Genomic DNA, 27,857 nt, shown 5'->3' with positions numbered 1-27,857 from the left:
GATTTTTCACACTTACTATCTGGTCACCCTAGCAACCTTGCAGATATGGGGTCAAACTGGGTTCTTCCTCAGACCAGACAAACAAAGGACTTTAGCTATAAAAAGGCTGTGTTCAAACTGACACAGCTTCTTTCTGATCCAGCAAAGAGACAGGCCCCTTTGCAGAAGGGTTGGGAACGCTCTGGTCTGCTCAGGACCCATAAGGTGCCCTCGGATAAGCTTTCAGCAGGCGCATGGACTGGTTAGGTTTTCTCTGTAACACTTTTACGCTAAGAATAAAGGTGCTATGCTATGTGATGGCTGGTTGGTACCTGGTGGACATTGCTGTAGCCCCTGGGGAAAGGTTTACCACAGGGGCTGGAACCCGATCAGACCTGCTGGGGAAATCATGGTGAGGTGCAGGCAGACTCCAAACCTAAACGCCAGTCTGGAGGGAGAGAGATAGGCCTTTGCCTGAGAGTGGTGACCGCTGGGAGCCGGGGGAGAGTGAGTGCCTCGAGGAAGACCCGAGGGCAGGGGTGGAGGGCTCAAAGATGCAATTAACCCTGAAACTGTGACGAAAGGTACCCACCTAGAGAACAAATATTTAACAATGGGTTTCAGTCCGGCAGAGAAAGGTGAAGCTAGACAGAGTCAGACTGGAAATAAGGTGTACATTTCTAACAGGGAGGGTAATTAGCCACTGGAACAATTTACCATGGGTCATGGTGGATTCTCCATCACTGACCATCTTTAAATCTAGGATGTTTCTCTAAAAAAAACCTGCTCTGGGAATTATTGCGGGGCAGTTCTCTTGCCTGTGTTACACAGGAGGTCAGGCTAGATTATCACAATGGTCCCTTCTGGCCTTGGAATCTGTGGGTCTTGGTGGGAAGGGGAGGGAGCATCCTGAGCGGGGTCCTTGGCCCTGTAAACCTGGCACAGAGTGCGAGCGACAGGAACCCCCTTTCTCCCCCATGGTGCGTACAGCATTTTATCTAAAACTGCACGAGGTTGGTGCTAATTATCCCCTTGCAAATCCACACACACAGTCAGCCACACAAAAATCACAGCAGACTCAAGCTCTTCTCTGCACTAGTGCTGTGTTATTAAGACTGCCTTACTATTACAGCATACACGTTTACTGGCGTGCTACGAAGTATTAGCATCAATAATTCAAACTCAGCAGCACTTATCCAAATAAAGGAACAAAGTGTATTTTGCAATGTAGGATCCTTGGGCCAGATTCTCAGCTGGTATAAACTGGTGCAGCACTATTGCTCTTCTGCTGCATACCCATCCTCACAAGGCCGGATCCTCCTGTCACATTGCTCTTACCCTGATGGACCCCACTGATTCCTGTAGGATAGCCGCTGCTTTACACTGGATTTTAGAGGGAGCAGAATCAGGCCATGGATTAGCTCAAGGGTTTAATTCTTGTCTTGCTTTCACCAGGATGACTCAGGAGTGGTTCCACTGAAGCCAACAGAGGGGCATCAGGCTAGAACCAGTGTAAGCAAAAGCAGTATCAGATCTCAAGCGTTCTCGTCTCCTCCAATCCTGCCTTCCACATACATGACTCTACAGAACCAACCCTCAGCTGGTGTGAATGAGCATAGCTCTGTTGACTCCGCCAAAAATGGGTCAATTCACACCAAGTGGTGATCAGACACCCAGCAGGGAATGGGATGGAAGTAGATGTGCAGCTAGCCCAGTTCAAGATGCTCTGCATTGATACAAGACTCAGACCCTGTCTATATTTACAGGGAAGCTGGATTTGAAAACTGTGTTTCAACAGGGGTCCCACTAAACCAGATTGTGACATGGTTTAACAGGCCAGTTAGACCATTAAAAACAAAATCCATTGTAGGTTAGGAAATCTATTTTTAAAATGGCTTCAACCTGGCTTTGGCCCGTCCACACCAGCCCTATTCACCATGTCAGAATTCAGTTCAGCATCAGACACGTTCAGGTGTCTTTAAACGATGACCTTTGAGCGCAGCTCACCTGCAGGCGAGGCTGGGGTCTGTGTGTAGCACCAAGAGTGGATCCTGTAAGGAGACGTGTTGTCGCACCAAGTGCTGCTCGCTTCCGCTTTGGGATTAGAGCTGATGAGATCACAGGCCGCTCTAGGCTGTCCCCTGCCCAAAAGGAGCCTGTTGGAGGGGGCCAGAAGGACAGGACTGCTCAGCAAGGTGCTGGTGTGGCTGCGGAGTGGTGGGCAGGCGATGACTCCCAACCTTGGGGATCCAGGGCCCAGGGAGGCCTAGATCTGCAGAAGCAGGAATGATCCAGGATTGCCCCTGCCTCCCTGGCTTCTGGCTCTCTTAGTGGTAGCTCCGCAGCAGCTCCAGCGCCAAACCAGAGGGGCAGCCATGACTTCCGGCAGCACTTCTGCTGGGACGTGATGGGGTTCACTGAGGGTGCAGCCATGGGGAGGGACCAGTCCCCTGCTCTTGTCTCACCTGCCCCATCTTTGGAGCCCTTTCTGCAGACAGTCCCCACAGAGGGACATCCAGGTGGTGAGGGGACAGGAGTGGTGGCATAGCTCCTGGAACTAGGGATGCTGCGGGTGCTACTGCACTCCCTGGCGTGAAGTAGTTTTCGTTATACACAGGGTCACAGTTTGGTTCAGTGGCTCTCAGCACCCCCACTATATACATTGTTTCAGTAACCCTGGGTGGCAGCACAGAGGTCCCAACCCACCACCGCTATGACATGTTGTCAGGCAGGAGACCTGCATGAGGCCGAGGATCTGCTCCAGGCACCGATCCCACAGACATGCCCTGGCTGTCTGTGCCAAGCAGTGAGAGCTCTGCAGGACCAGATGAATGCCAAAGCCATAGGGCCAGAGTCCCATCTACACTAAGGCCCCTTGGCATTGGCAGAGCCGCGGAAAGGGGCCCTAGCGTGAATGAGAATCTGGCCCAGGATCTGTGTGTGCGTTTCAAACACAGACTGATTATGGGGGAAGGCAGGAAGAACCTGAGCTGCGCTGAGCTACCCACAGACACCATCTGAGAAATCCAGCCACCACTCAGCAAACATTAACCGCATCATTTATATTCTGAGCCCATGCCCTGGCGTCCTGTTCAGCATCTCCTCAGAGAAAGGCCAGCCTTAAAATAACTCATGAAAAGTCACTGAAAAATTGCTACGTTCATTGTTCCTTAATATGGTGTTTCCTTAATAACAGTGTCTCTGCTCCTCTGGGCGAACTCTATGCACAGCAGGAAGCATTTGGAGAGGAAGGTGGATATCTCCTGCTAGTGACACCTCCTTCCCGGACAGCTGTACCTAAGGATGGGGTCTAACATGCCATTCCTCACACTGACCAAGCAGCTGGGCCTCTTGGTTGGGGGGAACCGAATTAAACACCTAGCCACTGAGGGTTTAGTGTGAGAGATGATTTCACGCTGGAGCGGAGGGGTCTGCCTCGATGCAGAACTCCACCCCACTCACCCCCGGACCTCAAGGGACAACGCACTGGAGTGGTGACACTCCAAAAGCATTACGTCATCAGAGCCACACACGGACTGATCAGACCCCAAGCCCAGAACACTTTTTATTAGCTGCTTCTGAAAGCTGCAGGCAGACCACAGGTCCCTGAGGATACCCTAAGTCTTCCTCCTAGGCACCGCTGTTTCTCCTGGAGAGTTCTCTCCCAGTGAGTTCTCAGCTGTACAAGGATTGGAACCATGGGTGGCCTAATCCAGAGCCCACTGGAGTGAACAGAAAGGCTCCAGGGGAATCAGTCAGCCCCTCAGCCAGTGGCCATGGTGCTAAAGGGGCTGGCAGGAAGGGTATGTTAACGCAGCAGCGATGCTGCCTCCTCTCCCAGTTCCCTGAAACTCTTCTGGAGAAGCTGTTCCAATAATGCAGCCGCGGGAGCAGGGGGCTGGATGCTGGCTCTGAACCCCAGGCCACAGAATCACACTCCTACTGGCTCTCTCTTGTCCTTCATTATCCCCAAGGAGTGACTGAGCAAGTCCCATGGCAGAAGAAGCCACAGCTCATTGTCAAGCACCCTCCTGAGAGGTGGCTCGGCTCTGCCACTCCTTCCTCCCCACAGCGGGCGGGGGGGACGTAGCCTGGGGGTCCCACAGTACCCCAACCTCTAGGCTGAAAAACAGGGGAGCGCTTGCAAATCGGGCATAGGCCATGAAAGGGTTGGCTGCTGAGCACCCCAAGCAGAAGGCAGCACCCCCTGCAGCTCGGATTCAGGCGACTGTCTCTGAGAGAGGGGCAGGATTTAGCACACACACACCCCGGTGTGGCAGCTCCCATTGGCACGCTGGCTTGCGTGAAGCCCATTCGAAGGCACCCAGCTCCCCACCCGTTGCAGAGGGAGCTTCAGCACCTGACTCAGGCTTTGGGAATCCCAAAGATTTCCTAGGTGCCTAAAGCTCCTCGTGGCCACACAAAGTACCTGTGTGAATCTAGCCTCATGTCCACAGCACAGTAAGGTAGACTGGGATCACATGGGACAGGGGGAGGGAGAAATCAAGAACTGAAATGGTGTGGGGGGGAACACACATGGTGGGAGCAGGGGTGCCAAATGGGTGGGAGGGGGCTGTCCTGAACCCCAGCTGCAGAAGTCCCCAGCCCCAGCAGGAGCGGCCAAGGGAGGAAGCCCTGAGCTCAGCACCTGGAGCCGCACAGGAACCCTGGTGGGGGAGGGGCAGAAGCCCCAAGCCCAGGCTGGCCCAGCTGGAGCCTAGAGCCCAGGCTGCCCCAAACCCCGGCTGGAGTGGCAGGAGGTGGAAGCCCTGAGAACGGAAGCCCCCAGCCATGGCAGGAGCCGCTGGGGAAGGAAGACCCAAGCTCTGCACCCAGAGCCACAGCAAGAGCCGCAGGTGGTGGGGGGAGAGGGGCAGAAGTCTGGAGTGTACCACGTTCATTTCTGCATTGCCTCGGGAGGCGGGTCTGATCTCCCCACCAAGAGTGGCCGTGCAGGGGAAGGACAATTTCTGCCCCTTCCCAGCCCAGCTGGACTACCAGCTAGGAGCCCCGGGATCCCAGCAGCACTGGGAGATCAGATTTCATAGGGAAGGGGTGATTTCATGGTCTGAGACACGTTTTTCACGACCGTGAAATTGGTAGGGCCCTACTAATAGCTACTGATGAACCTATCCTCCAGGAATTTATCTAGTTCTTTTTTGAACCCTGTTAGTGTCTTGGCCTTCACAACATCTTCTGGCAAGGAGTTCCACAGGTTGACTGTGCGACGTGTGAAGAAATACTTCCTTTTCTTTGTTTTAAACCTGTTTGTTTTTAAACCTGCTGCCTATTAATTTCATTTGGTGACCCTAGTTCTTGTGTTATGAGAAGGAGTAAATAATACTTCCTTATTCACTTTCTCCACACCAGTCATGTTTTTATAGACCTCTACCATATCGCTTCTTTTCCAAGCTGAAAAGCCCCAGTCTTATTGATCTCTCCTCATACAGAAGCCGTTCCATACCCCTAATAATTTTTATTGCTCTTTTCTGAACCTTTTCCAATTCCAAGATATCTTTTTTGAGATGGGGCAACCACATCTGCACACAGTATTCGAGATGTGGGCATACCATGGATTTATATAGAGGCAATATGATATTTTCTGTCTTATTATCTATCCCTTTCCATTTGCTTTTTTGACTGCCACTGCACAATGAGTGGATGTTTTCAGAGAAAACACAATGGCTCCAAGATCTCTTTCTTGCATGGTAACAGCCAATTTAGACCCCATCGTTATATATGTATAGTGAGGATTATGTTTTCCAATGTGCATTACTTTGCATTTATCAACATTGAATTTCATCTGCCATTTTGTTGCCCAGTTTTGTGAGATCCCTTTGTAGATCTTCGCAGTCTGCCTGGGATTTAACTATCTGGAGCAGTTTTGTATCATCTGCAATTTTTTCTAGGAATATTAGGCTGCCACAACTCAGATAGGCTCCCACTACTGTTGAAGTCACCTGGGGCTGCTCCAGTCCCCTGGCAGCTCAGTATTGGGAGGGTGCCACCTTCGTGCCTTCCTCTACCACAGCCTCTGGCCCCAAACACACACATGCAAACACATAGCTGGCTTTCAGCGGGATGCATTTTCAACCAGATTTGCCTGTGTTACCTGCAGATAGCTGGGAATCGAGAGCCTCACTGGACATGCAGTTACACACACACACACACACACACACACACACACACACACACACACACGGTTTCAATGAGTGCTTCTGAAGAGCCTATAAGCTACTGTGTCCCTGCAGAGGAGCACAGATACCAACTAGCAGGCCTCAGTGCTTGGTTTTCTCTTGACACATGAAAGGGAACAGCCAAAAGAATTGGGAGCCCAAACCTTGCCGTTGCATGGTACTTGCAAGTGTCCATACTGATGATGTATTTCCCAGCACTCTGCTGGCAAAGCTTTATTTCCCATTCCTAACCATCAGTTTACTTGCGGGAGCATGGTGAATTTTGAAATAATTTTGAAAAATGACTCTCTTTGCATTTCATTTCCTTTGTGTTACATTGGGCAAGACACGATCCCCAGAACCCACAAGCTACTGTGACAAAGCCAGGGATGACAAAATAAGTAGACAACACATTTTTAAGGGCATGACAGTACAGAACATTATAAAGCCCCAATCCTGAAAACATTTACAGATAGGGTCATCTTTATCCACCCAAGTAGTCCCATTGCCTTCACCAGAATTGCTCACATGCTTAGAGTGTCTTGTGAGGACTTAAATCATTCTGGTAAACAATGTAAATAAATACAACTTAGACATGGGAGAGTCACTGTCAAATACAGATCCAGAAAACAACTTACTCTTAGAGATGGACATTTGTCCCAGGGCAGAGGATCTATGCACCATGTTCCTGGAAATCTTGTAATTACCCATGCACTGGGGGGTGGGGGGGCAGGATTTCATCCAGGGAGATGAGCACCAACCTCAGACTATATCTGGGTGCTCGTGAGAACCCCCATTTTTGAGACTCTAAATCTTAGAACCAGTTGGAAAATGTCCCATAGATTTTTTTTAAACAGGCCTTACATTGAGGCTCATCAATCTGTTTCAGCATCTAAATTAGGCACCTGACATGCAGACTGTCTACACTTAGGTCAGCCTGTAGAGTACAGGCACTACATATGTACCTACATGCTGTGATGAAAGGCAGGTTGCATCTATGGTGCATAGCTTCACGCTGCAGGGAAAGGTTCTGGTAGGGAGGAGGCAGCAGGGAAAAGCTCCAGCAGCTCCTTTCCCCACTGCTGGAGCCTTTCACTGCAGTGGGACATCACACTGCTAAAAATATAAGCGTAAGTGTGGGAGGCACATCTTGGGCATGTAGGGCACTCTGCTCTACTCACTTGAGCCATGTCTCACCGCATTACACTGCTATTTACACCCACACTCGCTGGGCATGTGGTGTCTGTACTCTACAAACCACTGGAAGTGCAAACCTAGCCTCAGAAGTGCTGAGCCACCCGAGCTCTCATTCACTTCAGTGGGAGCTGCTGGAGGTTCTGGACTATGCAGGGATGGCGCAACCCAGAGAACATGCTAAAGAGAACCCAATAGCATAGCAGCAATGGAAGCACCAGGTGGCACCGTCCTCTACAGCCGTGTGGTTCTGATGTCACAAGAGGAGAACTCCTAGCATCAGAAATCTTCTATGCATAGGTACAAAATGGCATTGGGCAGAGACCAACAAGAGTGACTCATTTTTCCTCTTAGAGACACTATTTAAAAACTTCTCAAGCAGGAGGCAGTTTGGCATGTGTATTGCAAGGCTGTTTCTTCTCTTTGGCCCCTTTAGTTTCCTTTCAGTCCTTCTCTTCCCAGGGAGACTAGTCAGTGTTGCTGATTGGCAGCCCCTTTGTGATATTCCCCCAGGCACCGTCCAGTTAGTCTGCAAGGTTTCCTGATAGCCTCCAGTGGTTATTAAAAATGAGGGTAATTACAGCCAACGCATTGTTAGGATTCCACTCACCAACTAAACTCCACACAGGGTCAGTTTCCCAACACAGGCGGTGAGTATGCAGAATCAGTAGTGGGCCCCAGGCACCCAAAGGATGGTACCAGAAGGTTCCTAGTCCAGAGGGCAAACAAGGCCATTGTATGGGCCAACTTGTGCTCAATGGTTACTGAGCTGCTGCTAGAGCAGGAGAGAATCCCCAGTGACAGGGCAAGGCTTGGAAAACGGGATGCATGGTGGGCTGTAAGTGCTACGCAGGATGACCTTGCTTTTGTCCCCTTGAAAGCCTGGGTTCCCAAGCTAAGGACAAAGCAGCGGTTCTTGGGCCATGGTGTCACTGGACCATGGTGCACACAGGAGAGCAGGGCTGAGCCTTCTGGACGTGAAAGGACTATCAGAACGATCCGACACGTTCCGGATCTATCCACAGGCATGGCACGTAGTGACTGTCCCTGCGCTGCACTCTCTGAACAGACAAAGGGCTTGTATCACTGGCAGCAGTATGGGGCCCCGTTGTGCTGGGTGCTGTATTGTTTTCCCCAGTTTACAGATTGGGAACCAAGGTACAAGTGAGATGATGTGACTTGCCCAAGGGAGTCTGTTATGGAGCTGGGACTGTAATCTAGATCTCCTGAGTCCCAGTTCAGCACCAGACCCCACTTCCTCTCCTGAGCATGTAGTATTTGCAGTACAGGTGGATGCTCAGAAAGCATCCCCCAATCTCACTGCCTGAGGGGAGGGGGTTATACCAGGAAATGCCTGCTAGTCGTTGCTCCGCATCTGCCCTGGGGCACCAGGGGGTGGTATCCTGGCATGCTGGAAGACTGCAGAGGCCCCTCACTGAAAAAGCAGCAATGGAAGTTTGATGGAAGGGCCGGTGCGTTGTCTTTACTCAGCTGGGCTCCACTCTGGCTTCGTTCACAAATGAAATGAGACCAGTGGTCTCAGCTCAACCAACCAACCTGGCACACTCGACAACCTCTGCTCAGGGGTTGTCTTGAGATCGGCACTGGGGGTCAGGAGCGAGCCACGTGAAGATGCTGGATTGGAACCACAGGGCACTCCTGGAGGTGAAGATTGAGGTGCCGTGGCAGAGCTGGGACAGGACTAAGGATGCAAGTAACTGGGTGTATTGCAGCTCAGGATTCAAGCGTATTGGCTGAGCTATTTGAGGGAAGCTTATGCAGCATCCAGCCCTATGCGGAGCTGCTAGGCTATCATCTTCCCAAACATCAGGGTGCACCAGAGTTATTTGAAGGAGCAAAATTAAAAAATGGCATGTAAGCCGGCTCCTATTCTAATTGCCTTCTGCATGCATGGGAGGGGACTTGGATTCCAAGGGGATTACATGAAAAGGAGGAGTCCAAACTGACAGAGACACAAGAGTTAAGGAAGAATGGGAGGTGGGAGAGGGAAGGGAACATAAGAAGGGGGAAGATCAGTTACTAACAAGATGAGTGAGATGGAAACAAGAAAAGCTGGTACAAAGAAAAGAGAAAAATCCAACAGACTGAGCGAATGAAGTGAGAAAGGGAACCATCAAGCATCTTGATGTATAATTAAAAACCATCCTGGTTCCCCTGTTGAGTGGAGCCAGTCCTGTCCATGTCTGCACTTCTAAAATAGCGATGCTTGGGCAGCTGGAGCATACATCACGCCTACCAATGCCTGCAGAGCCAGACAGCCCGCAGGAGAGCTCTGCTCCCGGGGCATCTTCTGGGACAAGATCTCGCTGGAAAGAGGGAGACAGTGGCTGGGTAGGTGGGCCGACTGTAGGAGGCGGGAGCTTCTGGGACTGCAAAGCAATATTCAGCGGACTCCTTTGTCCTTGGGGTGGGGCGTGTGGCCAGGGTATGAACACAGTGTACCGGGCCCCTCTTGGCTTCCCACCCATTTCACATAGCTCCGCCAGCTCCCAGCAACGCCTGTAGTCGGTCTTGGGGCAAAAGCCTCCTGACTGGTTTGTTGTTCAGCACTGACCTTTTTAAGGTTTCACATGCAATCCTAGTGGCAAGGGAACACATGCGGAGCGCATGGGTGCTAGAACAATTTTGATAACGGGGGTGCTGAGAACCACTGAACCAAACTGTAAACCCTGGATATAATGGAAACCACTGCAAGTCAGGGGGTGCTGCAGCACCCCATGCACCCTGAGTTCCAGCACCTACGGCAGAGCAGCACTCTCACGGATGCCTGTCAACTACCAGCGAAGCGTGTGAGTAAGCCAGAGAGGTCAGGAAGAACAAACAGAACCACCGTGCTCGGCTCCTGACCAGCAACACGGGTGTACTGGCATGAACACTCAGAGCTCTGCAGCTCCCCTGAAACAGCACAACAGGGGCTGGCTCCTACACGGAACTGGTGACCCCCAGAAGGGCCGAAGTTTGGGTGGGATTCAGAGAATCACCCCAGAGTTTAAATGTTTATCTGCAGCTTATCTGAACCTTTGGCACCCCTTCCCCCCCAGCCATGTGACTTCTTTTCCCCCCGCATGAAACTCCCACCCTCCAAACAGTTTAGACTTCCAAACCCCTAAACTCCTGGGCCAGGAAGACAACCACTGCTATGAAATGGCAGAGACAAGAGATACAGGGGAAAGAGTAGTGCCAAGGACAATTTTTCTACCCCAAGAGTCACTTCCTACAAACAACCAAGGAACAAATGTCCTCAAGGGAAGATCAAGAAGTCCAACCACATAACTGCAGATGCATGAGCTCTGGTGGAAATAGGAAATGACTGTGAAAAGCTCATGAATTGACAAAGGCCATGTCAGAACTTCTTCCAGCACAGATACCTAGTGAGGATAACCATCAACCAAACCAAGGGACACCACATAAATCCACAGAGAGTGGAAGGGCAGTTAAACTGCATGGTAATTTGAAAACTTCATTCATTAGATTCCTTTGTGAGGAGATGCTAGGAATATGCTGTGTAATCACACACAAAAGATTCACTTTAAAAAAGCACATTATTAGGGCTGCACAACAGCTATTTCTTGTATCACACTTTTCCTCCGTGGATCTCAAAGCACTGCAAAATCTTTAGTGTCTTTATTCTCATAATATCCCAGGAAGATAGGGAAGCATTATTAACCATGCTTTGTGGGACAGCAAACTGAGGTGCTAAGCAGCATATCCAAAGGTCACACAGGAAGTTCATGGCAGAGGAGGGAATTAAACCTGAGTCCCCACATCCTAAGTCAGTGCCCCAGTCTTTTGTCACATGATCACCAGCACTTTTTCCCTGGAATCCCTGCCTCATTCAGTGCATAGGCTGGACTGTGATCACTGAGCAAGCAGCTAGTCAATAGTTTGTTGTCTCATTGCTATTGAACATGTGGCCCCGGTTTTATTTGTTTCCCACTATGCAAACCCTGCTCTGCAAACAAAATGATTAATTTCTTCCTGGGCTTCCCTATGGCGCTATCATGAAAGTACCTGACTGCTTCACAGACATGAATCATAGAATATCAGGGTTGGAAGGGACCTCAGGAGGTCATCTAGTCCAACCCCCTGCTCAAAGCAGGACCAATCCCCAACTAAATCGTCCCAGCCAGGGCTTTGTCAAGCCTGACCTTAAAAACCTCTAAGGAAGGAGATTCCACCACCTCCCTAGGTAACGCATTCCAGTGTTTCACCACCCTCCTAGTGAAAAAGTTTTTCCTAATATCCAACCTAAACCTCCTCCACTGCAACTTGAGACCATTACTCCTCGTTCTGTCATCTGCTACCACTGAGAACAGTCTAGATCCATCCTCTTTGGTACCCTCTTTCAGGTAGTTGAAAGCAGCTATCAAATCCCCCCTCATTCCTCTTTCGCAGACTAAACAATCCCAGTTCCCTCAGCCTCTCCTCATAAGTCATGTGTTCCAGTCCCCTAATCATTTTTGTTGCCCTCTGCTGGACGTTTTCCAATTTTTCCACATCCTTCTTGTAGTGTGGGGCCCAAAACTGGACACAGAACTCCAGATGAGGCCTCACCAATGTCGAATAGAGGGGAACGATCACGTCCCTCGATCTGCTGGCAATGTCCCTAATTATACAGCCCAGAATGCCATTGGCTTTCTTGGCAACAACACACTGTTGACTCATATCCAGCTTCTCGTCCACTGTAACCCCTAGGTCCTTTTCTGCAGAACTGCTGCCTAGCCATTCGGTCCCTAGTCTGTAGCGGTGCATGGGATTCTTCTGTCCTAAGTGCAGGACTCTGCACTTGTCCTTGTTGAACCTCATCAGATTTCTTTTGGCCCAATCCTCTAATTTGTCTAGGTCCCTCTGTATCCTACCCCTACCCTCCAGCGTATCTACCTCTCCTCCCAGTTTAGTGTTATCTGCAAACTTGCTGAGGGTGCAATCCACACCATCCTCCAGATCATTTATGAAGATATTGAACAAAACCAGCCCGAGGACCGACCCTTTCTTTTCCCAACACCCCTGTGAGAGGATGCCGTACTACCGTCCCCATTATACAGGTGGGGCACTGAGGCCCATAAGATTAAGGCCAAAAGTATCCACTAACTTTGGGTGTCCAATCTGTGATGCCTTGGACCTGGTTTTTCAGAGTACTGAGCATTCTATAAAAAGAAAAGGAGTACTTGTGGCACCTTAGAGACTAACCAATTTATTTGAGCATGAGCTTTCGTGAGCTACAGCTCACTTCATCGGATGCAGTAGCTGTACGCTCAAATAAATTGGTTAGTCTCTAAGGTGCCACAAGTACTCCTTTTCTTTTTGCGAATACAGACTAACACGTCTGTTACTCTGAAATCAGCATTCTATAGCACTTTGTATTTGCACAGCACAGCTCCCATCGACTTTAGTTGCAGCTGTGAGTGCTCAGCACTTCTGCAAAGCACATCCCAGGTCTCACATCAGGCCCCCAGAAAATGAGGAACACAAAATTGGTGAGCACTTGTGAAAAGTCTTGGCTAAGTGACGTGCCCAGCGTAACACAGGAAATCTGTGTCAGAGAGGGGGAGGACCCAGTTCTCCAGGGCAGCATTCAACTGCCATCACCATGGCACCCTTCTTTCTCTTCCTGCAGTCTGTCTGCCTTGTTCACAATGTGCCTTCCAGGGAGGTAATGGTCAGCACTCAGGGCTTGGAACACCAGGCCTTCGGTAGGGCCCCAAGATGTCTCGCTGCACTGAAATACTCGCATGTACCCTGGGGGAGGTTGCTGCCTCTGGCACCTGTTATCGGCCCCCCCACCCACATGCCTCTCCAGCATGTCACTGAATGATATCAGATGGCCTGTACGTGCTCAAGCTTCAGACAAGCCACTTCCTTGACCTCATGTCCCACCCCGTGGCAACAGGTCCAACCACTTGAAGGGCAAGAGACCCTGGTGGGCCAGTCTGTGCCCTACCATGGTTCCATAGCCGCCAGGGATATTAGTGGGCAGCTCCTCCACAGAGCCGTAAGCATGGGTATGTACATGGCACCGGTCACGAACTGCCTGACACCTGTTCTTTCTGCAGTGAGAGGGAGACCCTGGTGCATATCTATGTGGAGCATGTCAGGCTGCAGACACTCTTCCGGATCCTCTAGAACCTCATACTGAAGTTCTGGATGCACTTTTCCCCACACCTCCTGATTCATGCACACCCATCTATGGCCCCATGAAGTCACAGGACCTCCTTGTCAACCTCCTCCTGGTGCTGTCCAAGATGGCTGTCCATCATATCAGGAAGCTGGATGAGGGGGTTGCTCTGTGACCGTGGGGCCTATTTCCGATCCTTCATCCAATCACACCTCTGGGCAGAATTCCTCTGGGCACTGTCCACTGACTCCTCAGATGCCTTTGAGGAGCAGTGGGCACTATCAGAGGTTCTCTGTTCCATGTCCCCCTTTGGATCCCTGAGTTTTTAAGCCAATCAGTGATTTTTTTAGTGGCCTGATATGATTTGTGGACTCTTGGAGCTGGCAATCCTGGACTACTTTCTCCTCTGCCCAGGACAGGCCACAGAAACTGGGGGGAAGCTCAGACAGAAGGCTCTTCCAAAGTCAAACTCATTTTCCATAAAGCCGCTGTGCTTGGGACCATGCCTACTTGTCAGCATTTCAGAGTTTCAAGGTAAAGCTCTGTCATAAAGTGGGAGAATCTGAGGGCCACCAGGTCCCTACCCACCAGAAGTGAATGTTATGGTATTTTCCTTGTCTTGTTCTCCCATACCCAGAGCAGCAAGCCATATTAATATAACATAAGGGCCCGAAATAGCCATCCCATTTCTTTCCGCCAAGCCTACATAAACACAGGCTGTCTGCCAAGGAAAGGCCATAAAATAAAGGCTCATAAATAAATGAAAGTTAAACTCACTGACCTCTCTGCCATAGGTCTTTTCTTGCCTTTTCCCTACCTCCATTTGTTTGTCCCCCTTTTCTTTCATTCTGCGCGAGTCCCTTCTCTCCAATATTCCTTTTCTTGCCTCTTTTCTCAGCTCTGTCTGCAGTTTTCTCTTCTCCTTTCATTCCCCCATTCCCACTCCCCACATCCATCATTGTCTAGCCCTGGCTCTCTGCCATGTTGCAATGACCATTTCCAGGGGCTCTGGAATGGGGAGGAGAGGGTGGAAGGGGGAGCAGAGGGCCATGGCCCTCCCACTTTCTACCAGCCGTAAGCGCGAGCAAGGGGAGCAAAGAGGAGCGAGCAGAGAGCGAGGTCTCGGGGGGTTGGGGGAATAGACAGCACGGGAGTGGGGTCTTGGGGGAAGGGGCACTGTGAGGCTATGGTTTGGGTGCCTGTGCCCCCCGCCCACACACACACACAGACTTATAGGGCATTTCCGCTGCTCCTGCCCATTTTCCCTTACTCTTCTCCTTCCATTCTTGGGTCCCTTTTCTCCCATCTCCAGGGAAATCCTTTCTCAAAGGCTACCCACAGATGGGAGTGCTGGACTCCTCTCCCCCCAGATACCTTCCCTGGGGAGTTCCACAAGATTTAGTTCTTTCCTCTGTCCTACTCCTGCAGTGCTAGGAGAGGTGACAGGTTCCCATGCATTCCTCTCACTCCACTGGCTCCCTACAGATCCAGTGATGTTGGAGGTCTCTGTCCCTATTATAAGGCTCTGAACAGACATGGCCCAGGTTACCTAAATGACCACTCCCCCATAGCTTCTCTGAGGGCCCTCAACAGCCCTGCTCCTTGGGAACAATGGGCTGGCCCTCAGCAAGGGTTTGAAGTGCCTCTGTGCAGGAGACAGGGCTTTCTCATGGGAGCCTAATGTGGCATGACAAGGAGTAAAAGAAGGGTGTCAGATGAAATCAAACAGAACTTTGGGGTTGATTGTTATGCAGTGGAGTTGATATGTGTACTACCAACTTTCCCTCAAACTAGTCACATGGTCAAGTGACTAAGAACTAATCATTTGGTCAAATGATTGACAAGGACAAGACATTTAATCAAATGCCCAGTGTTGCTCAATGAGCTAAATAACCACAGAGAGACCAAACTATCATATTTTATTGCAGAATGTCAAATACAAGAGACCATCTATCATCCAGCAACTGCAAATGTTGCAGGAGTTTTGCACTGCTATGTACCAGCGCCCAGCATTCAAGTAACATAGAATATTGGGGTTGGAAGGGACCTCAGGAGGTCATCTAGTCCAACCCCCTGCTCAAAGCAGGACCAATCCCCAATTTTTGCCCCAGATCCCTAAATGGCCCCCTCAAGGATTGAACTCACAACCCTGGGTTTAGCAGGCCAATGCTCAAGCCACTGAGCTATATCCATTGTTACAGTCCAGTTTCTTACCGAAGTATTTCCACCTGCTGGTTTACGACCCTGAGCAGGTTCATTCAATAAGACCCCAAAAGAGGAAGATTACCAACACGTAGATTCTCTCCCAGCGGCATTCTCAGGGTTTGCACCATTTTCTCTCAGCACAGTGGTTTCTAGGGTTCCAGGAGTTATGGAAGAACTTCCCTCCAGTATTGCTGCCATATAACTAACAACAGTGTTTGAAACAGCACCAAGAACACGTCTTGGATTCCTCCCACTGATCTCTGCCTGCAGGTGACCTGGGTGCAGCTAAGCTGTCTGCCACTCTCCCAGGATTCCTTCTACATGCAAGCCTCAACCGCAGGGTTACATTTCTTTTCCTCCAGTGGATTAGTGCACGGCTGCTTCTGACAGGAGCGCTCACATGTACAAAGAAAAACATTACAGTCCCACCAATCCTCACATGTTCACTTCCCAGGCCCATCTGTGGTCAGTAAAATTGAACACAGGACAGCCTATGGAAAGCAAGCAGAGAATGGATGTGAGCACAAGCGAAGGGCAAGCATTCAGAATGCCACTGGCTATTCATGAGGACTTCTCTCAGCTTCTAAGCATACGCTACCACAGCCAGCCTCCTTTAGCATCCAAACATAAGTGAACAAAACAAACAGGAGCAGTCCCTTAGCTCATCCTTTGTCCTAGGCTGTCAAAGCCTCCCCTCCCAGGGATCTCTGCTGATCCTACTTGTTGCAGCTCCCCAGTCTCAGGCAACTCTGCTCCCTTGCTGGAACACTAGCCCCAGGGCTACCGTCCTGAGCACCTGGCCTCTTGCTCCAGGGACCTATCGAAGGATGAGCACCCCCCCTCTTCCCAGGGACAGTCTGCCCCAATGACTCCTCCTCTTCCTTCCTGCCCTCTGCCAGGCCTTTATAGGCCCAGGTGTAGCCCCGCCCCCTTTAATCGGCTCCACTAGCCCACCTGCTCTGACACAGGGGCACTGGGCCTGGCCTGCTCCCAGGGACCAGCAACCCTATGACAAGGAGTTTATTATTATTTGTCATTTGCATTCCCGTAGCACCTAGGAGCCCCCGGCATGGCCCAGGAGGATGCCATGGTGCTAGGTGCTGTACAAACCCACAACAAAATGACAGCCCCTGCCCTATGGGGCTGCCAAACTAATGGTGAGAGTGCTAGCACATGGGAAGTGTGTGTGCATGTAACCCATTGGTACTGTCTTCATGGATGTGCCGCGTTCCCCGAGAAAGCACGCATGCAAAAAAAGGAGGAGGGAAGGTTGAGACATCCCCTTTAGCAAGATACTTGGGCATGTGGGTGTGGGGGAAGTTAGGCAAGCTTGCAGGTGGGATAGAGGAGCAAAGAGGTGGGGCTGTAGGAGATCAGGAGGAGGGTATATCTGGATCTCTGCATGGGCTTTGCAACGAGGAGGTGTTTCACCCAAGAGCAGCATGCCAAAATAAAAAATGGTGCAGCTCAGAAATAATGGTGGCATAAATATTATTCCTGGATCTCCTCGCAACAACTAAGGGAGAAGTGGCAGGAACGGTTACTGCCAGTCAGTTCGACCCCCCACCCACTCCCAGGACTTGTTATCTTATGTCCCACAACTACTGCTCTGGCTGACTCACAATGAAATCCTAGGGGTACATAGAACAAATGAGAGCTGCCAAAATACAGGCAATAGGTCATCACAGAAACCCCATTTTCTCCAAAGCGCCAAGTGACCTACAGTACGGTAAGTAGCTCATCACTGCACTGAGTCCAATCTTGTAAGTCCCACCCCAGAAACCAGCAAGCACCAGGCAAGAAGCACATTTCCAGCTATAATGGCATTCTAGGAGAGGCTTCGTCAGTTAGCAGTCCTTAAGGGAATGACACATAGCCGTGGTGGTAGCCCCATGGGGAGACGTATTGCTTTATTCTGCTCTTTGGGGCAGCGGCCTGCTCTTACCTGTGGGTCTGTACAGCATGCCCAATGGGACCATGACTGGAGCCTCTATGTACTGTCACCCTATCAGTGCCCAAACATCTTCCATTTGAGGTAGTGGAGCTATTAGACAGTAAACTAGCCAATCCGTCATAGACACCACATGTTCTCATATCAATGGACCTGCAGTGAAAACTATGTGAATTCATTGTTTGGATATTTATAATAAAGTGCATCTATAACCCATTTCTGGAATTGCCCATTACCTGAAAACTTTGGCACTAAATGTTAAATTACCATGACACTCTGCTGGAGACAGACTGTGCTAAGTGTCACCAGGAAAGCTGAACTGATTTTTAATGAAGAGGAAATTAATGTACAAGACCGCAGGTAAGGAAAACAGGGAGTGTGTGGAGAAAAACATGCTCAGAACACCTTTGGTGTCAACCATCCCACCCTTCTCCACTGCTCCTTCCCACTGCCCCATGCACACTAAGGGCCAACCAGTTTATTCAGGAAGCTGTCTTCTTTAACCCATTTTCTTAAGAAAGACTCCCATGGTCTTCACTGGAACCAGTGCGTGAGGTTAGAACACGTGACTCTCACCCTGGAGTCAGTGCACAGGGTTAGACAGAACAATGCCCATGGTGAGGGAGTGGGATTCTTATGCCAGAGCTGACACACAGGGTTATTGCACAACGGACTCTAAGTTAGGGGGAGCTGAGGCACAAGTCTGCACAGAACAACGCTCATGCTGGAACTGGATTCTCACAAAGCACAGATTTCTGACTTGTGATGCAAAGCCAGAAAGCAGGTGATTGCACATTACTGGGCTGGATTCTGCTCTCAAGTGGGTGCAAATCAGGAGTCATTTCAGGAAAGGCAATGAAGATAAACTGGTATAAAACCAGTGTGAACAGAAAATGGGACCCACTGTGCTTTACTGATCCTGCCAGCATGCAGAAAGACCTCAAACGCTCCAGTGCTGAAGCTGCAAGGAGGGGGTAACAAAAATTATGGCACTTTCTGAGGCCCCATCTAGCCTCTAAATGTTCCAGACCCTAGAACCAAGATGCTCAGAGTCTTTCAGTGCTATACATGCAATGGGCCTGATTCTGATCTCCAGTGTAATGCCATTGATATCCATGGAGTTACTCCTGATCCCCAGGCATGTAAATGGATTCAAAATCAGGCCCACCTGGTTTCTAATTCCTCTGGTGGCGGCATGTACAGCTGACCTGAAAACTGGATGGGAATATTACTATAAATAAGAATCAGTGGGAGGAAATGAAAGTGTGAAGCTAATCTTGTTGCTAGTTTAACAACCAGTTGAGCGTCGTGTGTCTTACAGCCCGTCCCAGAAAACAAGGGGTTGGTACAGCACCACAGATAGAATCAGCCTTAGAGCCTCTGAGCAAAAGTGCCAGGATCTCCCTTTAACGCAGAGATGCCCATGGATGCACGTCCTCTTCTGAGTGGACAGAGAGGACACTTGCTGAGGACCTTGCACTCTGTCCTGTGAACACAGGGCACTTGGTAGCCAGCATGCTAGATGGATGGGGAAAGGGCAGTGACTTCTTTTGCAGGAGTCACCCGAGGTCACTTGCAACCATCATTGCCCCTCCTCCATGTAGCTACTTATTTCAAATGCTTCTGAGAGCTGGACCTAGATCAGCTGTATGCCCTGTTACAACTGAGCTCATACGGCCTTTGATCAATAGCACTTCAGTCAGACTACAGTCACTGCCTGGGGGCATCTCCCTGCTCTGGCTCTGCTGGGATGCACTGGATAGGAAGTTTCATGTGAAAACAGAAAGGGGGATTTTAATCATTCCTGTTTCCCAAAGCAGCCCGTGGAAGACCCTCCAGTCCACAATCAGACTCCCGATCCACTCATGGGCCTTATACAGTGGAAATGGGATCAAGGGTGTGACTTGCATGCAATAAGGAAGGATTGATTCAACTGCTTCTCATGGCTCTCCCTGGCTCACATTCTAAATGTGCTGTTTAATGTGCAGACGGGAGACTTATCCTGAGAGAGGAATAACAGTGATTTGTCAGACAAGGGTGTATGTGTGTATGTAAATCATTCATGCAAGACCCTGCAGCTGGAGGTCTTAGATTCTGTAGTCCCTGACCCTCCAACCCTTGCAAAGGCTTTTGGCAAAAGGGGGCCTAGAAAAGAAAATGGCCAGCCCAGGCTCTGTACATTACATCACGGAGTAGGTTTCTCTAATGAACTGTTCCTGTTTGAAAATCTGGGGCAAATGTGGATCTGAACAATAGAAATACTGCCACAGTTGTAAAGAAACCATTTCAAAACAGAAATAATGGGAGCAAAGTTAAGCTTTGAAAGTGTTCATTCCAGATTTTATACCATTTTTCTGTAAAAAACCAAACCAACTAACCAAACCACCCCCTCTATATGAGGTGATAAATATACTTCTCCCCTTAGAGACATATTTTATTGGAAGATGGTTACTATCTCTGATTGTCAATCGATACTCTTGCAAGAGCACTTAAATCACTTTTTCCCCCTGATTTTTCTTATGATGCAGCACTGGAGGAATCGTTAATGCCATAGAAATGGTAAAAGGCAAAGGTGCTCAGATACTCTGGGGATGGGCAACTAGAGAGAGAGATAGCAATTTAAAAGGCAACACTTTTGATATACAGACTACCTAGCTCAATGCAGCCAGATATGTGGGTGAAAGCTTCTCTGGTGACCTTCTCTATACAGATCAGAAGCACCTTTCAAGGTAACACTCCTCAACCTCAAATCACAGGCTGCCTTTGTCTGGAAATTGGTCAGCAATGACTGTAGCTTAATGAGTTTGTCCCCCATTCTCTGAAATTCCACACTGGGAACAGAAGAAAAGATGAAATACCATTGAAAAGCGGACTGATTTCAATTACAGCTGCGCTTTCGACAGCAACTATCAGGCTGTGGTTTGCGAACCAGCAAGTAAATGACACATAGATTCAGAATGTGGGGTCTGTCATTAGAGGAAGAATAATGGAGACTGCAAATGGAAGGTAAGGGGTTCTCAAATGGAAAGGTCTGAGTAAAGTTCATGGTTTCTGTACATAAAGGAAGAATATACAGCTGTCTCCTTTCCCTATTCACTCACAAAGGTCTCAGGCACTGGGAGCATAGCTGCTAATTTGGAGGGAGTGTCTGCATTTGCTGCTTTGCTGATTGATAGTGTAGAATCCATGACTTCAGAGACCCCAGTGGGTTTTTCAAAAGTGCTCACTGTAGACTCTGTTCCCACCCAAGTCCCTGGGGAAACTCCAATTGGTTTCAGTGGGAGCTTAGGCCAGTGCTGAAAATCTCACCCTGTGGGTTTTCAGTGCTAGATAGCTGAACAAGTCAGCCCTTTAGAGGGACCCCTTCACTGCCCCCATGGCTTCCCACACACCCCAGAGGAAGGTAAGTAAGTTGCTACAGGCCTATGAACAATAGCTGGTAACAGCCCTGTGAAGGGTGTTAATAAAGTGACAAAGGTGGGAAAGAGTCTTTTGTTCTTGCTTATCTGCCCCCCCCCCTCCCCGCAGGGTGGGTCAAGTATGGAGAAGCTCAGGGCAGGGAGGAAAAAGGATGAGAAAACTGATCATCAGCCAGGAGTTCTTGTTTTGGTTCTGCATGTGCGTACGCAGCCCGGTCATTTGGTCTCTCCTCCACGTGACACAACATTCATCCAAGACAGTCAAAAATATCATTAAAAATGCATAGCTCTGGATGATCTTCACACCATTCCTGAGCTCCTGGGGCAGTCCAGCCCCCCTTCCCAAACCCATATTGCTACATCTTGCACTTTTCCATCATGACACGCCCTCCGGTCACTACAAGATTGTTCTATTCCCCTCCCCCTTACTGCACATATGACAAATACTGTTCTCTAGACATTGCAGCATCTTCTTTGTCAGAATCAGAAACTCCTGCACACCTGGGAGCCCTACACGCGTGCGCCCATTGAAGGAGGGGGCAAACTGGGGAAGGGGAGCTGCTCTGGGACGCTGTCCACCAATGAGAAAGAAATGACAGGAAATAGCAAAGCCATAAATAAAGAGGGCATTGCAGGATGGGCAGCATGTAGCATCCTGCAACCTTTTGTTCCATCATCCAGGCTTGGGAAAGTCAAGTTCAGCCCTAAAGAGAGGGAAACTGAACATGCTGCTCGCTGCCAAGGGATCTGGACTACAGAGCATCTTGAAGCAGACTCCTGCTGGGAACTCCATCTAATCCACTCTGTCATCAATGCCAGACATTTACCTTTATCCTCATCCCACCTCCGCCCCTTCAGAAAGGCACGCTCTGCACAGCATAATTAAACCATGAGCTGCAGCCATGCGATGTGGGTCTCATACAGAGCCAGCTCCCTCTTCCCCAGTGCTGTAAACCAAAACCATTAAGGACGTTATAGGATAATCACTCTGCCCCAGAACCCTCCCAGGTTTCCATGTGAGCTCTCCTTATATTGTGCAACAAATGCCTTTCGTTTGACAGCCAGGTGGCACATCAGAAGCAGGGAGCCAGACAAAGTTTGGTTACAGAAGAGCCACTGCTAGGCTCAGGGATGGTAGACTCCCTGGCAGGAGGCTGTGAGCTGGGGGGATATTAACAGATAATTTTATGGCCAGGTCTTGCTAACTTGTTACACCCCCGGAAAGGTTTTTAATATCAATATAGGTGGGTGGGGGAAGGGAGGCCGCAGCTCAGGCACTTGGCAAGCATCAGGGTGTGTCTCCTTCTCCTCTCATCTTTATTTTCACATCCAGCTTCTACAAAGCGCAGCAGGGCTGCTTTACACCAGACTGTCCAGTACAACCCCCACCACCCCGTATGTGCTAAGACATGCCAGCTGCTTGAGAGACAATCCAATAGCCACCAGCGCGCCCCACAAACCAACCCACCCACCCCAGGAAAGGGGCAGCCCTGGAATTCTCTGCACCCCCAGGGCTGCGGACAGATGCCTGTCCCTGCAGAAAGGAGTTCAGCTACAAAGGGGAATGCAAAATAACAACAAAGTTCTTGAGCAGGCCCCTTGGGCAGGACCCCGGTTTTACTAGCACTGGGTCATTGATCCTGCGGTTTCCGTTTGGCCTGAGCCCTCCGCTTGGAGCAGGGATTGCAGCTCCATCCCCGGACGCCTCCCTATGCAGCACAGTCCCGCAGCCCGAGCCGCCCTCCCCAGGAGCCAGTCCACCAGCGCAATGTGCCAGGCGCTGATCCCGGGTCACTTTCAGCCGCGCCCCTCGGCACAGCTGCCCCCCTCCCGCACCTCGCTCCCTGGGCACGGCCGCAGGATCGGGGCCGCCCTCCGCAGCCGCAAAGGACACGGGGGGCGCAGGCTGCAGCACAGGCAGGGGCCGGCTCCAAGGGGACCCCCCCCCGCCCCAGGGACCGAGCCCCAGACTCACCGCTCTGCTCCCCCAGAAAAACCAGCTTGAATTTCCGCAGGGGGTTCCCGAAGTCTCCTCCCGCAGACATGGTGCCGGGCATGGGGCAGGAGGGGGTCCCTGGGCGGGAGGCGGCTCCTTGCCTTCCCTGAGCTCGCTGGCCGGCGGAGGGAGCTGCCGGGCGGGGCCGGGACACGCCGGAGTCGCTCCGAAGCGATGGGGATGCTGGCGAGCACCGCTCTCTGCCTCCTGTATCTTCGCTCCCCCTCCCCGGCGCCTGCGCTCTGGCTCCCCGCTCCTGATGTCATGCTGGAGCAGCAAGCCAATGCGGTGCTGCAGGGAGCTTCGCCGGCTGCATCGGGGCGGGCAGGGCTCCTTGGGCAGCATCCCCCGAAGCCCAGCGCCGCGGCCTCACCGGCCCTGCTAGAGCCAGCTCCGGCTGCAGGGGGGCTAACCTGCAAAATGCTGCCTCACCTGAGAGAGGCTGGGAGGGAACAAAGTGACCTCGGGGCTGTGCAGCAGCAGCAGATAGTCGCGGGGGGGGGGGGTGGGGGGAGAAGTGGACAGAATTACCTCCTCCCAGAGCCCCCAGTTCAACACCCCCTGCTCCACACCAGCTCACCCTGCATGCCCAGACCAGAGCCAGCCTCCTTCCTTCCCCTCCTCCTGCCTAGGGAAAATAAAGGCTAGGCACAAGCATCTCCTTACTGCCCCACGGTGACCAATGCTGCACTGTTTAACAGGAATAACAAACCCTACAAAGGAATAGCACCCTGCACTGCTGAAGTGCAACTTGTTGGTATCATTAGCATTATAATAGGGCTCAGAGGCCCCCTGGTGCTAGGTGCTGGATACACCCATAACAGCTGATCTCTGCCCAGTTTACACATCAAGGCTCTGGGGCGACCATGCAGTATCATGGGCTAAATGGAGAAAAGAAGTATTCTCATTTTACGGATGGGGAGCCACAGGTCAGAGAATTAGTGACTGTCCAAGATCACATAGCAAGTCCCTGGAAGAGCTCCTGTAGCCTCTTAGAGACCAACCAGCTACCTCTGGGGTGGAATGCATCAGTTATTTAACCACACATGGGAACACCACCCCATGGTTCATGGGGTGTGTGTCATATATGACTGAAATTTCAGGGTGAATTTGAATCGTGAGCTCTGGAGAGGCACATTTTAAAAAATGAACAGAAGGGAGTCTGCCTCAGCGGGGTGGAATGGAATAAGCCAGCTGGAATGTGGCCAGGTAGCACTGGTGGTCTTGAAAAAGTGACAGAGCATCAAGACTGTCTCAGAAGGAAAAATGCCACTATCAAGTTAACCAGCACCACTAGTCTTTGGGGCTCCCATGCACCCAGTTACCAGGCCCAAACCTGCTTAAACTTGTGATGAGATCATAGGACCATAGGGAAGAGTACAATCAACAATGGTATTTTTTAACACACTCACTTCCAGTGCATTCTGGGAGGCAACTCACTCCTTAACTAAAACCAGAGAATGATAGAAAACAGGGGAAATAATCTAACAGGTCATTGTATCTACACCCTCTCCCTCTCTGCCAGTGTAAGGTTCTCCCCACCAGTGTATTATCAAGGGCTTTGTGCTGTGTAGTTTCAAATGCTTCTGGCAATAAGACTTCCATCACATCCCCTATGGGAAGCTATCACACCTGTGTTTAATAGACCTCTCTGGTAGGAATGTTTTTTATGATATTCAGACAATACTTTCCTTTGCTCAGCTTCAGATCATTATTAATTATGTCTGCTGGAAGCCTCTGAATTCCCCAGCACCGTAGTTCTTCCACACATCACATACTTGGAGGCAGTAATCAGAGCCATCATTTAGATGGGCTCTTCTATTTAATTACATTAATATTTCCTCACCAATCAGCTGCTGCAGCCCCAGAACTCCAGGCTGGGTCTCGGAAGGCCAACTTCCCGCTCCGTGACATGGCATCTTTGTGTCTGTAGCCCAAACTTGCCTGGACTTTTTATCCACCAGAGCACATTGTATGTTCATATTAATTTTCCATCCACTACCACAGTGAGGTTTCTTCAGTATTTCTCCTTGCTAACTAACTTCTTCCTATTGAATAGCAGATGTGGGATTATTTCCCACTGCCCCCCAGTCTAGTAATCTGCATTTTTCCCAGTCAAATATCCTTTTCATTTATTTCCAGTGCTTATTTTTAATTCTCTAGGCCCCTTTATTTTCTTTCTGGGCTTCTCCTAGTCTACAGTGTTCCCCACAAATTTAATTCAGGATGACTTGGCTCCTAATAGAAGATCATTACATAGATATTAACCCAAGTTACTTCTGTTCTTTGTGGTAACCTCCTGTATCCTTGCTCTGTTTATTGATACCCTATGATCACCATTCCTCAGCCTGCTTTAACTTCATCTAACAATGATCATATCCAAGCTGTTTTCAATATGTTTTCCCACTAAGTTTCATAAGGAAGTGTGAGGCACACTTTATGAAAGGCCAGGTGCACGAACCTATTGATTTCAGTTTTTCCTTCCACTGATGTTGATCAAGAAAAACAAACTGGCTTCTCCAGCATGCTATTCCTTGCTCTCTGGTATTTGCATGGAACATATTTTGCAAATCTGTCACATACGTCAGTCTTCGGATCAGCACTTTTTAAACATATGTGTAAAGTGACACTAAGTAAACCAATGGGATGGGCCAAGTTCCTCCCTCAGGTAAATTCACTGAAGTCAGTGGAATTAGACCATCATAACTCTCAGCCCTTACAGTTTTCCTCACCTCACTATCACTTCCTGTATTTTACCAGAGCGTGACTGGCAGGAAGAAGAAGAACTGACCTGTGCTGGGGATCTTGCACTGTGTTCAGACCCCGGTGAGGTGTCCACCATCCCATGACTGCTGCTAGAAGTGGCCCCATCGTTCCTTCCCTCCCAATTTAAGGCAAGGATACCAACTTGATCTTTAATTAGAAAGTAACTATTATCACCGTAACTTTGGGGATACAAAAGTTGAGAGACAATCCAATAGATCTTAGTGTAGACTGTTCTCCCCTTACTAACGTTCAGTGGGGGTGTTTTAGTTGCTACCTCCCAGTACTAAAAAGGGGGAAGGGTCAATGGGGAATCAGGACCCTGAGACTGACAGACCCCAGGAACAATGGGGAGAGGCCAATGCTCCAGGTCAGCCTGAACGACAGGGCGGGCAGGCTAATCAGGGAGTCAGGAGGCCAGGGAGGTCCCGTCCTCTGTGTGAGCTGGATTTGCCTGGGTCAGACAGAGTGGGGCCGAGCTAAGGAGAAAGCAGGGGCCCAGACTAAGCTGGGGAGCAGAGCTGTGCCAGATCCAGAGGGACCAGAAAAGCAGCCCAGAAAGCAGGTCAGTGCTGGGAGCAGAGTCACAGAAGCAGCCTGCAGAGCAGACCTGTCCTGGGAGCAGAGCTGCAGCAACCAGAGCCAGAGGGGCCAGAGAAGTAGCCCAGGGAGCTGGAGGCAGAGCAGCAGCAGCGCTGAGACAGAGTGGTGGAGCTGGGGCTGGAGCAGTCTGGAGCTGGGTGCGGTGAGCAGCTGGGGAGAGCGAGGGGGACCCTGGGCAGCAGGCCCAGCACAGGGAGATGCCTCAGCCAAGAGGCTCTGCAGGCCAGGCTCAGATCATAACCCCGACAGGGCGGGGACGACACTGGGAAGAAGGATCCTACCACTTAGAGCCTGAGAGTGTGTGGCCACCACCAGAGCAAGTGTCCAACCCACAGCATCCCTGCAGCACAGCCAGGGCCTGAGAAGGAGGCCTGGGACTTACAAGGAACAGACTGTGAACTGCCCTGACATTGCAGAGACACTGCTGGTGATGTTCCCTGCCACAGAGCGGGCTGATGTGTTTCCTTTAACCTTTCCCATTTTTCCTAATTCTTTTTAAAATTAATTGCTGATTAAAGAACTTGCATTTGCTTTAACTTATATGTAATGGTCAGTGGGTCAGAGAAGTGCTCAATGCAGAGAGAGTACCTTGGAGTGGGGACACCCTAGCCCCTGTCCTAGGTGACCACAGCAGAGTTGGGGGTCGAGCCCCCCAGGAATCCTGGGCCCAGCCTTGTTGGGGTTACAAGGACTCTGCCAGACAGGAGAGTGGAAGGGGAGTCCTCAAGGGCAGAGAGGCCACTGGGTAAAGGAAGTGGGAGCAAGGACTCAGATCCTTTCGCTAGCCCACTTCACCGGGGTAGTGCAGAAGCCAGGAAAGTTCCCCACAAGAATGGGACTATTCCCCCACTTACATTAGCCTCATGGGCCCCAATCCTCAAAGTTAGTTATGCACCTAACTCCCAGTGGAAACTAGGAGCCCAAATATTTTGCAGGATCTGGGCCTCTGTTCCTACAATTCTGCCCTTTACTCTACCATGTCTTATTATCACTGATGGACAGTCACTTACCCAGCAGCCTCTGGGGCCTGAGGATTGGTGTCTGAGCTCTTGGTTCATATACATGTTGGCAGGGGAGCAGTTTGATCTATTGCTGCATCAAAAGGAAAATGTAGCTACTTCCTCTGAACCAGTTTAGGGAGCGAGAGCTGGGGGCAGGGGGTCATCCCTTTGTGCAGAGCTAGCAGGAGAGATTCTTCCCCTCAGCAGGAACATGTCAGGGTAAAGAGCAGGCATGGCAGGAAGTGTGATGAACTCACCACTTGGCAATGGTGCCACTCGGTGTAGCTGTTTCATTATTACAGATGAAAATTGCTTTATAGTGACCCCTTCCTCCTCTTGCAGAGAGTCCTCCAAGGGGCTCAGTCAGGCTCTGCTGATACCTTCCTATTCGCTAAACAAGTTTCTACTGATCACAGATGGCCAGCCCCCAACAG

At 50.3% G+C, this 27,857-nt stretch overlaps 1 protein-coding gene across 1 annotated transcript in view; it reads right to left on the bottom strand.

The window, feature by feature from the left end:
• RAB6B (RAB6B, member RAS oncogene family) overlaps window positions 1-23,293 on the bottom strand; it is a 129,244-nt gene extending 105,951 nt beyond the window's left edge. The window contains exon 1 of the mRNA XM_073360377.1: window positions 23,036-23,293. Coding sequence (XP_073216478.1) covers window positions 23,036-23,117 — 82 coding nt within the window. The 5' untranslated portion in view covers window positions 23,118-23,293. The remainder of the gene's footprint in view (window positions 1-23,035) is intronic.
• Window positions 23,294-27,857: the final 4,564 nt, after the last annotated feature.

This window comes from Lepidochelys kempii, chromosome 9 (genome assembly GCF_965140265.1).
Source record: "Lepidochelys kempii isolate rLepKem1 chromosome 9, rLepKem1.hap2, whole genome shotgun sequence".
Taxonomy (NCBI): Eukaryota; Metazoa; Chordata; order Testudines; family Cheloniidae; genus Lepidochelys; species Lepidochelys kempii.
Note: the sequence above shows the minus strand (reverse complement) of the source record. Positions and strands in the feature narration are given on the sequence as shown.